At 38.5% G+C, this 14648-nt stretch overlaps 1 protein-coding gene across 2 annotated transcripts in view; it reads left to right on the forward strand.

The window, feature by feature from the left end:
- The first annotated feature begins 1112 nt into the window (after nucleotides 1-1112).
- Nucleotides 1113-14648, forward strand: part of ARL9 (ARF like GTPase 9) — a 30321-nt gene continuing 16785 nt past the window's right edge. The window contains exons 1-3 of one of the 2 annotated variants that reach the window (XM_077136964.1): nucleotides 1731-1842; nucleotides 2091-2254; nucleotides 4354-4516. In XM_077136964.1, coding sequence (XP_076993079.1) covers nucleotides 4501-4516 — 16 coding nt within the window. In that variant the 5' untranslated portion in view covers nucleotides 1731-1842; nucleotides 2091-2254; nucleotides 4354-4500. Of the gene's footprint in view, nucleotides 1843-2090; nucleotides 2255-4353; nucleotides 4517-14648 lie in introns of both variants that reach the window. The other variant, XM_077136963.1, reaches the window with a different exon arrangement.

Below are 14648 nucleotides of genomic sequence, written 5' to 3' on the forward strand. Positions count from 1 at the left end.
GTTTTTAGGTTAGTTAAGCTACAAAATCTTGATGAAAATTACCCATCATTGAAAATCTTGACCCAGAGTATAGCAGTGAAATTTACAGTTCTCTAGTCATGGTTATTCCCAGTCATTACTAAGCAACTGAAACTTCAGTTCAAGTAGGTAGATTATAGTTGCCAAAAAAGGCGTAAACAACTATGTTAACTTTGCTAGTAATTATTCCCTCTTTGGACAGGTCTTTAACCAGTGACATTTATACGTTGGATATATTATAAAAACCAAGATGGATACATCTGTTCACTGTGGCACATTATAAAATAAAACATTCTAGCAGTGAATATGCATTAAGATGTCATGGGTGTTGGCACCTTATGGAAAACTTCTTAAGAATTTTTTTTTAAGCTGAGAATCTAAAATTCCGTCCTGCCCTTCCCAGCAAAGCCACAGAATTAATCTAATGGGATTGAGAGAACCCAATTTAAAACCTCACTGAAAATTCAGCATGTTGGTGTATGTGTATGTATATAAATTGAGTAGTAAACATTTTTAAGTTACAGAATTTATTCACTAAGCACAGTATTTTCAAGACTACTTGGAAACAGCCACTCTTAAAAACTTTTGCATCAAAAAATAAAAACTTTTACATCACCTAAGCCTTTAGAACCTCTATTAACTGTAGATCTGAAGTCAGATGAATTAAAACATTTTAAATTGTGAATATGCAAGAGTCCAATTTAACAAAATAAGAGAAACCATCCATATACTCCACAACCAGTTTAAACAATATCATGCTATCTTTGAAAAGCTCTGTAAGTGCCTAATTTGCTACATAGTAGATCATTAGGTGTAGCTCCACTACTGTGTTCAATTCTGATTTAAATATCCGGCATTTACTAGCAGCCATGGTTCTTGTAGAAGACTAATTTTATCTCCGAGGATTTTTTTTTTTTAAGTGAAATACATTTCTCCATTGTTTGGAGGAACAATCCTGGATAGCAGCCTCTAGACATTTCTAGTGGAGTTAACACAGGACAGGGGGTGGCCAGATACACAGCCTCATTTACCAGGCTGGTCATTGGCCTTGGGGAGGCGGGGAATCTTTCCCGTCTGGGGACACTCGCGACTCTGGCCCCGCAGGCGTTCTATCCTTGGAGGCTGGGCTCCAGGGAGGTCAGGCGCTGAAGTCGCTCAGATCGGGAATGACGCGGCCCGAGGAAATCGCGCTACAGTTCTCCAGGCCGACCCGGTAGTGCCTCGGGACACTTTAACCGCAGAAAAGTCTCGTTCCTCCGAGCCCTCCTAAATTCAGCGACCGGGCCTTTCGGTTCCTCTTTGTTGGGCTCGTCCCGTCACTAGAATCTCGGCCCTTCCCCCCTCCCCCACGCCCCGCGTCCGCCCTTGGCGAGTGAACCCGAGCTGCCCGGCCGCTGCTTGCGTGCCCCGGAGCTGGCCGCGGCCGTGGTGACAGCGGGTGTGTTGTACGCCGCGTGGACCTACGTCTCCGCCTTGCGCCCCCCGCGGGGGCCACATCTGCCAGGACCCAGGCCCGCGGCTCCAGCGCGCGGGCGCGCGGGGGAAGGGAAGGAAACCAGGGCGGTGGGGATGGAGAGGGGAAAGATGAGAGAGAAGGGAAGAAAGAAAACGGAAAAAGAGAAAATTGGGGAGAAAGGGAGGGAGAAGGAGCAAAGGAAGGAGTCGGAGGAGAGAATTAAGGAGAAAGAAAAGTGTAAATGGAACGAACAAAAAGAGGAAAAGAAGAAAGAGCAAGCGAAGGAGACCGAGAAAGAGAAGGATCCATTTAAGAGAGAAGAGAAAGAGAACAAGAGCGTTTTGACGAGGTCCCTGCTGGAGCTGCCGGTAAGAGACCCCGTGTGCGAGTGGCCTGCGCGGGACTCTCCCCTGGGGCCATTGTCAGGCGTTTAGACCACCGCGCCGACTCTGTGACGTCCGAGGCCCCAGACCTCGTTGAGGTCTCTTTTGCGGGCTTTTTATCTGTGGGAGGCAAGGGTTGGAAAGCTTCGAAGTACCCATCGTCAGCCCCTTCTCCTTGGCATTCCTGCCTACTCTCACCCCTCACCCTACTCTAGCGTACTAACCCTTTTCAGGTCTAGTGTTGAGGAAAAGTTTGATCTTCATGAAGACGCCGAGAACGGCTCTTCTACCCGCATGGCGCTCCTGCTAATGCACAGAGCACCTGACAACTTATGGAAACCAGCTTCGAGCCCGCCCCGCCGCACACAGGCTCCCTTTCCGCGTCCTGTGTCTGAAGGTGCGGAGCTTTGGTGGCTCTTGAATTTATGCACAATGTATTTTGGACTGTTTGCTTCTTTTGCTTGGGCCCTGTGGTGACTGTTTCCATTGTTTTCAGACTGCCACCTCCCAGAAGGAGATTTGTCACAAAGTTTCACAGAGTTCCAGAAAGCAGGCATTATTTGGGTCAGCTTGATCTTCTGTGTCCTGAAGGTCCTGGCCCGGCTTCTTGACCCAGAGCTACTTTCTGATTCCAAACAATTTGAATTCTTAGCGGAGATTGAGCTCTCTAAAACAGACTGCGTGGAACTGTGTCTGATTAAAGGAAAAACTTTTGATAGAGAATAGTGTTTAGTGTCTGAACAAATTGGCGTATGATAATCCCAGCTTTATTTAAGAAACGATAGACATGAGGAAGTATGTATATTCAACCAAAAAATGCAAGCAAAACGTAAAGCATCAGTGACTGCAGAATTACTAGATGGTGGGAAATCATAGCAATGTGGATGGAAAGGGAATTGGGAGCTGTTTACTTTTTACTTACGATATTTCATTGGATATAAGATGCTATTCTTTTAGGTACTGCTAAGGAAAAAAAATGCTGCCAACTAAAATATAGCATACCATTGATTTAAGATACAACCTAATTTCAGAGACATTAAAATATAAAAGAAATGTGTATCTTAGAATTGATTAAATATGTTGAGATAGCCTGAGCAGGGCCACTGGTAGAAATTGTGGGAGGGCACAGCGCCCTTCCCCCAGCCATTTCTTGATGCCACATTGCTTTAAAACATGCCATTTTAAACCATTCAATGGAAGTCTCCTTTGTGCACTGAATCCCTCCTCCTTACCATAGAACACTTTCAGAATGGCATAAAATAGATGGCAGATAGGAGGGGATGGAGATAGAAAACCTCTGGGGAAATACCATTGGCTTTAAGAACCTTCAAGAATTCATTCCGTAAACAAATATATACTTATTCAAATTTTGTCATTCACTAGACAGCTATCATATAGATGCTCTCCCTACAAGTCTCTATTAGACCAGTCCCTAAAACATGTTTCTTTCCCACAGATAATTTGTTTAAAAGGGAGATGGGGCAGACATTCTCCTGCTGTTTAGGTCATTTTCACCCCAAAAATCCATTCTTAGTCTAACAACGACATTCAGTGTTCAAGCAGAACATGCAGAAATTTGTGAGATTATTGTTGTTTCTAAACCAGTGCTATTAAATAAGACAGTTACTAGTGTTTTATGTGTATGAGAAACTCCTCCAGTGAACAGTATGGAAAATAGAATTGATTTCCTATGAGCAGTCTGGCTGTATTGTTACTCATTTATTCCTGTTTAAATTTTATATCCTAGAAACCATCTTTCTGAATTCTCTGAACCTCCTGTCTGTCTGGACCTTTCTTTTCCCTCAATTGAGGTTAGCTATAAAAATTTCTAAAGCTGACATGTTGATGGAATGTATCTTTCTAAGATTTACTTCTAGTTCATCAGATTTTAAATTAAATGTTCATTTGTGATCAGAACTGGTTTAACAATTCCTGTAATCTCAGCCTTTTCATTTAATTATAATACATTAAAAAGTAGAAGAAGGGAACTTTGCCTTAGGGTCTTACAATCTAATTATCTAATTGGCAAGACATTAATAATAAGAGACATTAGATGCTTACATGCTAAGTGACACAGTCAATACATAGACAGTGGAGGTCTCAAGTCCCCAAACAACAAACTGAATTCTGGTATAATCTCTAATGCACATAAATTCAAGAAACAAAGTGAAGTCTGGAAATTGTCCCTGTGCTCTATGGCACCTCCCATAAACCCTGATATAGAATATTAAACGGACCAGGAGTTAGAGGAGAGAGGGGAGATGTGAGATTAATATCACATAATTAGTGGTTAGTTATGAAATATAAATGGATTGATACAGTTTGTTCTAGTCCTCTAAAATGTTTGTGAACTTTTGTTCTGGCTTATGATTACGTGAATATTATTTGGGCCCTATCACAGATGCCCTGGGAAACCAAAAGGAGAAGGAAGAGGAGGACCTATTCTTCAGGAATCCACTGATAGCATAGATTATTGATTTATCTTTTGTTTCACAGGAGAAAAGTAATCAGATCCTAGTACTGGGTCTGGATGGAGCAGGAAAAACAAGTGTCCTTCACTCTCTAGCTTCAAATAGAGTCCAGCACAGTGTGGCACCCACCCAGGGTTTCAATGCGGTATGCATCAACACTGAAGGCAGCCAGATGGAGTTCCTGGAAAGTAAGCCTATCTTTCTCATTACAACTTCAGGATAGCCACATTTCGTTGTCTCTCAACTCAGACGTGATGCTATCAACATTGGGTCCCTGTAAAAAACTTTTAAAAAACTGATCAGATTTTTTAAAACTTTAGAATGACTGTGTAATTTATTATAAGGCACAGTGTGGGAAAACTCACCCTCTGCCCTTTTTATTTTCTTTGTTTATTGATGGTGGTAATAAAGGGAAGTTTAGAGGGAGGCTGTAACACCCCCTTGTATGATCTCTGTCATCAATCTCCTCACATTACTTCAAGTAAACACAGAATCTAAATATATGCAGTGTGCTTTCTCCTCTGCACATTCAATAATAGACAAGTCCCCAAACAGCAGCCCAGAGGCCCATACTCTAGAAATTCTGGAATCACCACCTCTCTAAATATTTCAGTTCCCCAGAGCTGGGTCAGGTCTTCTTGTCTTCTCTTTACACTCTTCCCTTGTATAATTTCATCCATTCTCCTGGTTTTAAATACCAATCTATATGCTAAACACTCCCGAATTTACATACTCTTGATTTTATGCCCTTGATTTGTCTCAATATCTCTTCCTTTCCTTGTGATCTATTAGTCAGTAAATAGCTCCTCACCCATCCAGTTGCTCAAGCCAGAAAGCTGGGGGTCTCCCTTGATTCCTCCTTCAGATCCTCCACCTCTAATTCACAAGTAAACCACTATGAATTCTACCTCCAAAACATATCTCCAGTCGGCCATTTATGCTCCTTTTCCACAGCCCCCATCCAAGTCAGAGCGTCCATCATCTCTTGCTTAGATTACTGCAATTACCTCTTTTTTCCCCCAATGAATTTTTTTTTTAATTTTTATTGACAAAACAACATACAAACACAAACAGGAGGCCTGGAGAGAATGCCAGCAGATGCTGCCATGTTCGCCTTGCCCCCTTCCAGCTGAGAGAGAAATGCTGAATATCATTGGCCTTCTTGAACCAAGGTATCTTTCCCTGGATACCTTAGATTGGACATTTCTATAGACCTGTTTTAATTGGGACATTTTCTCAGCCTTAGAACTGTAAATTTGTAACTTGGCAAGTTCCCCTTTTTTGAAAGCCATTCTGTTTCTGGTATATTGCATTCCAGCAGCTAGCAAACTAGAACAGCCATAGATGTAAAAGTTAATTTCTGAATTGTCATTTCAGTTCCATTGGTCTATATGACTGTCATTCTGTTTTGATTACAGTCACCTTGTAATACATTTTAGATAGTAATTAAAATCTAAGTTTTAAATAGATTTTTTAAATCAAGAAGTGAGAGTCCTTTACTTCATTCTTCTTCTTCAAGCTGTTTTTGGCTATTCAAGGCCCCTTAATTTTCTTTATAAATTTGATAATTTGCTTTATCAAATTTGCAAAGATTTGTAATTTTCATTAGGATTGCATTGAATCTGTAAATCACTTTGGGTATAATTGAAATCTTAACAACATTTAGTCTTCTGATCCATGAGCACAGAATGTCCTTCCATTTATTCAGGTTCTTTCATTTCTTTTAGCAATGTTTTATGATTTTCCATATCTAAGTCCTCTACATCATTGGTTAAATTTATTTCTAGATATTTAATTATTTAAGTTGCTATTGTAAATGGAATTTTTTTCCTTATTTCCTCTTCAGATTTTCCATTACTAGTGTATAAAACACTACTGATTTTTTCTTGTTGCTCTTGTACCCTGCCTCTGCTGAATTTATTAGCTCTAGTAGCTCTGCTTTGGATTTTTCAGGATTTTCTGTATATAGGATCATGTCATCTGTGAAAACGGAAACTTTTATTTATTTCTTCCTTTCCAATTTGAATGCTTTTGACTTCTTTTTCTTGTCTAATTACTCTGGCTAGTACAGTACAATGTTGAATAACAGTGGTAACAACAGGAATGCTTGTCTTTTTCCTTTTCATAGAGGGAACGTCTCCACAGACCACTGTGTTGGCCACAAAACAGTCCAGTTTGGCTGCTGCCAAGACCCTAGCATATACTGCGTCCCTCCCGTTTTGGAATCCCAAATTCTACTCCTAAGCTTAGATTTCTAATTCTTTTGTCTCTTCATCTCTTCAAGGAACTTAAACCACATTTTAAGTTCTCTCCATTGCAACTTTTCTGTAAATCTTAACTTATCCTCAAAAGAAAGTTCATCTTTTGGTTCTGCTTTCAAGATACTCAAGCTAGGACATAGCCACTAAAATATAATTTTTTAATGAAAAATCACTTACCACATGGTATACAGCCTGGTGGAAACTGAGTCATGTCCCCTATAAGACCTTTTCAAGTCATCTGTGAATAAAGATCTTCAAAGATGCTATTAAGATGAGGCCAGATTAAATCAGGGTGGCCTTAATCCTTATAAGCAAAGGAAATTTAGGCATGAAAGTAGAAGCCACAGGGAGGACCAAAGAAGACAGACACCATGTGACAGAGCATGCAATCTACCATCCGAAAACAAGTCTTCTGAGGAAGCACGGTCCTGCCAGTACCTTGATTTCAGATTTTAGCCTCCAGAACTGCAAGACAATAAATCCCTTTTGTTTAAGCCAACCACCCTGCAGTATTTGTCATAGCAATCCTGGCAAACTAAAACGTACAAGAGCCAGGTTTAGAGAGAATTTTTCAATCATAATTGCATATATTACAAAAAAATAAATGCTGATAATCAATGATGTATGCATGTATCTCTAAAAATTAGGGTGGGGGAGCAGCAAATAAATCCAAAGGAAAAAGAAAAGATGATGGAAGAAAATAAAGTTTAACATGGCTACTAATTAAAATGAAAATACACCTACCTACCTGGCTTAGCACCCCTGTCTGGTGGGCAGTTTTCTGTGCCTGCTGGAGCTAGGGATTCCAGGCCAACTGTTTACTAGCCAGAAAGAAGTGTATCACCTGCTTGGAAAATTCCCAAACATCAACCCATCTGTGAATTTCAGCAAATCCTTGAGTGAGGCTCCTTAAGGATAGAGAAATGGTCTCTGCCCTGCCATCCCTTCTCTCCATCTCCTAGAACTAACTTCGACTCTTAGCAGCAAATTTTGATAGGAAAATTTTACTAAATTTTATTGAATTATTTAGGAAATCTTAATGGTGGGGGGAGGCTCTGAACCTTACTCACCTCCTCCCAACACTCACTGATAGCCATCACTGTGGTCCAACTTTTGCTGCCAGTTTGTAGGGTCCAGATAAAAACATAAAGCTAGTTGGTAGGCTCTGGGTATGGCTTGGGAGACAAAAAGTCTTAATGGTACAGAGCTACTGTTTGGGGTGATGAAAAAGTTCTGGTAACAGATGGCAATGATGGTATGTTGCACAAAAGGCAATGTGATATTGTGGCCACTTAATTTAGAGACTCAGATCCATGGACAACACAGACTTCAGTCATGTAAAAACAGAATTTATTAGGAAAGCAATTAGAAGATTATTAGAAATGAGACATAATTACATCACCAGATGGGACAGCACCAATACCTAACGAGGAGTGCTGGGGAATCTCGGAGACAGCATTCAGGGTCTGACTGGTAAAAATCCACAGTAGAGCATCTTCTTCCCAGATAAGATTCTCTCTCTCTCTCTCTCTCTCTCTCTCTCTCTCTCTCTCACTGCTTGCATGGGGTTTATATGGTATCTTTATTCAGTAGTGGCTGGATTCTAATAGCTTGCATGACCAGGCCCAGGTGATCCTCTGGGAACTGGCTAGGGACCAAGAGGAGTTTCCTAGGACCTAGATAACTCTTTTTGTCAAAGTGTATCTCTTTCTGGGAGGATAGCCAGTCCTCCCAGCTAAACTGCACATTTCAACAATTTATTACCAAGGTCACATAATGGCCACCTCAGTTCAGCATAACAAACTATACAATTTATTATCAAAGTCACGTAATGGTAACCTCAGTTGAGCAGAACAGACCCTACAACTTTAGTTTTTGTTTTCTGGTAACACAACATTGTGAATGTAATTAACACCACTGAACTGGTGACATGTACTTGAAAGCTTAACATTTTCTAAAATAGGAAATGTTATGTTGTATATATGCTACCACAATAATTTTTTTAAATGTGTTCTCATCAGTCATCTTTATCTCGTGAAAAGGAATAGCTATTTTGTCTTGTCATCATTGATTAGTTTGCCTGTTGCTGAACTACAAAAAAAATTGAATCCTAACTTATGAGTCGGATTTCTGTATCCGACTTCTTTTACCCACCATTTTACTGGTGATATTCACTCATGTTAAAGTGGACTTTCTTTTTTGTTTGTTTATTTTAGAGAAGTTGTGGATTTACAGAACTATCATGCATGAAATCCAAGATTCCCTACTGTTCTTCAAAATAAAAAAGATTCCTTGGTATAACCTAATAAAAAAAAACACAACTGTATTTTAGGTAGACTTTTTTTGTAATAAGCTGGAGAAAAGGTGTGACTTGATGAAAACAAAGAGACACAGGACTTCTAAATAAAAGAGACATTCCAAAATTTGTGTTATTTGAAATGACCATCTAATTTTGGGGGGAGCTTTTATAAAGGCAGTTTATGAAGTTCCAAATTTACAGTTCTAAGGCCATAAAAATGTCCAAACTAAGGCATCCAGCGAAAGATACCTTGACTCAAGAAAGGCCAATGATGACTGGAACACCTCTGTCAGTTTTGCATGTGTCAAAATCATGGTTCTGGGACTTCCGGAGAAGATGGCGGCTTAGTAAGACGCGCGGGTCTTAGTTCCTCCTCCAGAAAAGCAACTAAAGAAACAGAAACAATACGAAACAGCTCCCGGAGTCACGACAGAGACCAAAAAGACAGCGTACCCCATTCTGGAACAGCTGAACGGGCAGGGAGAATCTGCTGCGGTGAGCTACCCGAGGGGCGCACGTTTTCCCGGTCGGGGCGGCTGGCGACTGGGGTCCCCTCCACGCACGTGGCTCACCGGCCTGACTGGGAACGTTGAATAGCGGGGCCCTCCCGTCACGCTTGGCGTTTCGGGCCAGCTGGGCAATTAGGACCGGCACTCCCCCAAGCCGCGGCGGCCAGCGACCCCGCCTCCACGCGCGGTTTCCCGGGCCAACTGCGGTGCAGACAGACGAGCGCCACGAGCGCCACCTACTGGGCAGGAAAAGAAAAACAGAGCCCAGAGATTTCACAGAAAAAGCTTTCAACCAGCTGCGTAACACACCCAGGGAAATCTGATCAAATGCCCAGACACCAGCAGAAAATAATGGATGACGCTCGGAAAACTGAAGATATGGCCCAGTCAAAGGAACAAACCAATAGTTCAAATGAGATACAGGAGCTGAAACAACTAATGCTGAATATACGAACAGAAATGGAAAAATTCTTCAAAAACCAAATCAATAAATTGAGGGAGGACATGAAGAAGACATGAGCTGAACATAAAGAAGAAATAGAAAATCTGAAAAAACAAATCACAGAACTTATGGGAGTGAAGGACAAAGAAGAAAAAATGGAAAAAACAATGGATACCTACAATGGTAGATCTAAAGAGGCAGAAGCTACAATTAGTGAACTGGAGGATGGAACATCTGAATTCCAAAAAGAAACAGAAACTATAGGGAAAAGAATGGAAAAACTTGAGCAGGGGATCAGGGAACTGAATGACAATATGAAGCGCACAAATATACGTGTTGTGGGTGTCCCAGAAGGAGAAGAGAAGGGAAAAGGAGGAGAAAAACTAATGGAAGAAATTATCACTGAAAATTTCCCAACTCTTATGAAAGACCTAAATTTACAGATCCAAGAAGTGCAGCGCACCCCAAAGAGAATAGACCCAAATAGGCGTTCTCCAAGACACTTACTAGTTAGAATGTCAGAGGTCAAAGAGAAAGAGAGGATCTTGAAAGCAGCAAGAGAAAAACAATCTGTCACATACAAGGGAAACCCAATAAGACTATGTGTAGATTTCTCAGCAGAAACCATGGAAGCTAGAAGACAGTGGGATGATATATTTAAATTACTAAAAGAGAAAAACTGCCAACCAAGACTCCTATATCCAGCAAAATTGTCCTTCAAAAATGAAGGAGAAATTAAAACATTTATAGACAAAAAGTCACTGAGAGAATTTGTGACCAAGAGACCAGCTCTGCAAGAAATACTAAAGGGAGCACTAGAGTCAGATACGAAAAGACAGAAGAGAGAGGTATGGAGTAAAGTGTAGAAAGAAGGAAAATCAGATATGATATATATAATACAAAAGCCAAAATGGTAGAGGAAAATATTATCCAAACAGTAATAATACTAAAAGTTAATGAACTGAATTTCCCAATCAAAAGACATAGAATGGCAGAATGGATTACGACCCAGCAATACCACTGCTAAGTATCTACTCAAGGGACTTAAGGGCAAAGACACAGACGGACATTTGCACACCAGTGTTTATAGCAGCATTATCTACAATTGCAAAGAGATGGAAACAGCCAAAATGTTCATCAACAGACGAGTGGCTAAACAAACTGTGGTGTATACCTACGATGGAATATTATGCAGCTTTAAGACAGACTAAACTTATGAAGCATGTAATAACACGGATGGACCTAGAGAACATTATGCTGAGTGAGTCTAGCCCAAAACTAAAGGACAAATACTGTAAGGTCCCACTGATGTGAACCGACATTTGAGAATCAGCTTGGAATATATCATTGGTAACAGAGACCAGCAGGAGTTAGAAACAGGGTAAGATAATGGGTAATTGGAGCTGAAGGGATACAGACTGTGCAACAGGACTAGATACAAAAACTCAAAAATGGACAGCACAATAATACCTAAGTGTAATGTAACTATGTTGGAACACTGAATGAAGCTGCACCTGAAATATGGTTTTTTGTTTGTTTGTTTGTGTGTTTGTATCTTTTGTTTTTGTTTTTTTTCTTTTTCCTTTATATATATATATATATATATATATATATATATTATTAGTATTATTATTTTAATTCTCTTCTCTATATTAACATTCTATATTTTTTTCGGCTGTTTTGCTAGTTCTTTTCGTAAATCGATGCAAATGTACTAAGAAATGATGATCATACATCTATGTGATGATACTAAGAATTACTGAGTGCATTTGTAGAATGGAATGATTTCTAAATGTTGTGTTAATTTCTTTTCTTTTTTTTGATTAATAAAAAAATTAAAAAAAAAATCATGGTTCTGTAATTGTAACGCATGATATGTCAGGTTTTTTAAATATAATTAATTTTGAAGAAATTGTGACGACAAAACATCTTTTTTTTACACAAAGAGCTGTACATCATTTGAAATTGCTCAAATGATGTTTTGATTTGAAGTATTAATCCCAGGTACTTAATGTTTTTAATAATACAGTGTCACTGCAGGTGTGGGGAGTGATGGGGAAGAAAAAAAAATTAAAAAAAAAGAATGGATTGACCTAAACTAATCACTAAGTGAATTTCACTATAGCTTTTGTCTATGGGAAACCCTTATTTGGGGTGCCAGTGGGTAGCTGCAATTGAAAAACAATCTAGTAAATGTGTTTTGTTTTATATTTTGTTGCAGATAATTAGCAACCACTAATAATATCTTTAATACTTATTAAAGTAACCACTTTATCAACCACTAATAATATCTTTAATACTTACTAAAAGTGAATAGCTCTTGCCTTTATTTTACAGTGCTTTATGTACAAGTAATAGATATCTGATCAGGTTTCCTATAAAAAAGAGACCATTTACTGTATGTACATAGACCACAGAAATAGTATGTCAAACTATTTTTAAAATTAGTGTGTTTCTACTTAAACTATTGTTTGGCTTAAGACTTTTTAGGACATTTGTAAAAGCACATTAAATCCAGTAAGGTTTCTGATTGTTTTTTGTAACCAGAGATGGTTTTTGCAACTGCAAAAACATTTCTGCTCAGTAACATTACTAAATATTTGTATTTGGTAAAAAGTTGCCTTGTGTTGTTCCTGTAAATTATACTTGTTTTGAGAAAAATTTAATGCCCTAATGATAAAAGATTTCTAAGCTAAAAAAAAAAAGGAAGTAACTAAAGATGGAATCACAGATATCAACAAGAGACTCCTAAATAAACAAACAGACTAGAGAGTCCACTATGAAAAGTAGAGAATGTTCATTAAATGGTGGGGGACAATATGATAAAATAATGAAGTTTGTTTTTCTATCTCCTGAGTTCTTTGAAAAAAATATAGAATATCTTTGTGACTTCATGATACAGAAGGTTTTTTAAAAAACAAAATTAATCAAGGATTAACCATAAAAATAATTAATCAATTCTGTATTAAAATTTAGAACTTATGTTTATCAAATGAAGCCACAGAGCGGTGCGATGGTGCTCAGTGGCAGAATTCTCACCTGCCATGCCAGAGACCCGGGTTCAATTCCTGGTGCCTGCCCATTCTAAAAAAAAAAAAAAATTGAAAAAGAATCTACAAGTATGTGATGAAAAAAAGTTCATATTGTATGTTGATTGGTTTTATTAATAAAATTTTTTAAAATATTTTTAAAAAAAGAAAAAGAATCTACAAAGTGGAAGAAGATATCTGTGACACATATAAATGAATAGTATCCAGAGTATATAAAGCACTCCTACAAATACATAAATAAGAGACCACTTAATAAAAGACATGGACATTTCACATAAAAGGAAACAAATTAGAAATAAAAATATGAAAAAATGCTCAACCCATCTATAAGCAGAAAAATTCAAATTAAGACCATAATGAGATATCTTTTTATGTACAGTAGAGAGACCAAAAAAAAAAGATATCCAGTAATACAAATTTTGAAGATGATCTGAATCTAAAGAAATCTTAGTGATGGGAGCGTGAATTGGTACCAGTGCCTATGAAAAACAATTTGGCATAGACAAAACACTGTAAAGTAGAACATTTTCAGTCTCTATAACTGAGCAGTTCTACTCTTAGGTAAAAGCAAGGAACTCTCACACATATGTATCAGAAAACACATAAAAATCTTTAGAGCAGCATTGTTTGTAGTAGCAAAAAAAGGGGGGGTAGGATGGGCAGGGGGAACAATCCAATTTTCCATTGACGTTTAAACTAAGTGTATCAAAGTCATCTGAATACTTAGAAGATTAAACAATATTCTTTTATAACATAAAAAATGAAATAATTCAAAGAATGACTAGCCCAGCTCTACACAAAGGAAAATCTAACAAAGACTTTTTTCCCAGTAGTATTTAAAATATTTTTGTTAAGTTCCTAGAGCAGGGGTCCATAAACTTTTCCTGTAAGGGCCTGACTTACAAGCCAGACTTTCAGTTCCAACTACTCAACTCTACTATTGTAGTGCAAAAGCAGCCATAGATAATTATATGAACACATGGCCATGGCTGTGTTCCAATAAAATATTGTGGACACTGAAATCTGAATTTGATATAATTTTCATGTGTAATGAAATATTCTTTTGTTTTCACCTGGATAATTAAAAACATGCACTTAGGCTCTACAAAAACAGGTGGGGGGCTAGATTTCTCCCATGGACCATTGTTGACCAGCCCTGTCCTAAGAAAACAAGAACTAAATCTATGGTGTATATAGTATTAGTATTAATCAAAGTGTCTCTTTTGGGAAGAATCAGTATGAATTAATTCAAAGCCATTTTTCTCAGAGGAGAGAGATTAGTTCTGGGAATTTTGAAAGTGAGAAAAAATTGGACTAGTAAGACTGAAATACTTTAGTGCCATGTGTGTTTTAAGTGACCCCCTCAAATTATTTTAGAAGTCTACTACGATTTTTGGAATCTCTTAACTGATAAATTTGCATTGGCTGACAGGTGACAGGATTAAGAATCATCCATTGGGGTGGGTCACAGTGGCTCAGTGGCAGAGTTCTCAACTGCCATGGTGGAGACCCGGGTTCGATTCCCAGTGCCTGCCCATGCAAAAAAAAAAAAAAAGAAAGAAAGAATTATCCATTGGAGTAGTTTCTTTATGTTGATCCTTTGTGATTTCAGAATGAATGACCTACTTGTGAAGAGAAAATATTCCCACTGACCAACTGGTTCCTCAGTGAGATCCCTCTGGTTCTACTCATAATTTGTAGAACACAGCAGTATTTTTCATGATGCCTGTCAGGTGTCCAGCAACTATCTAGATGTGCC

This window comes from Tamandua tetradactyla, chromosome 19 (genome assembly GCF_023851605.1).
Source record: "Tamandua tetradactyla isolate mTamTet1 chromosome 19, mTamTet1.pri, whole genome shotgun sequence".
Taxonomy (NCBI): Eukaryota; Metazoa; Chordata; class Mammalia; order Pilosa; family Myrmecophagidae; genus Tamandua; species Tamandua tetradactyla.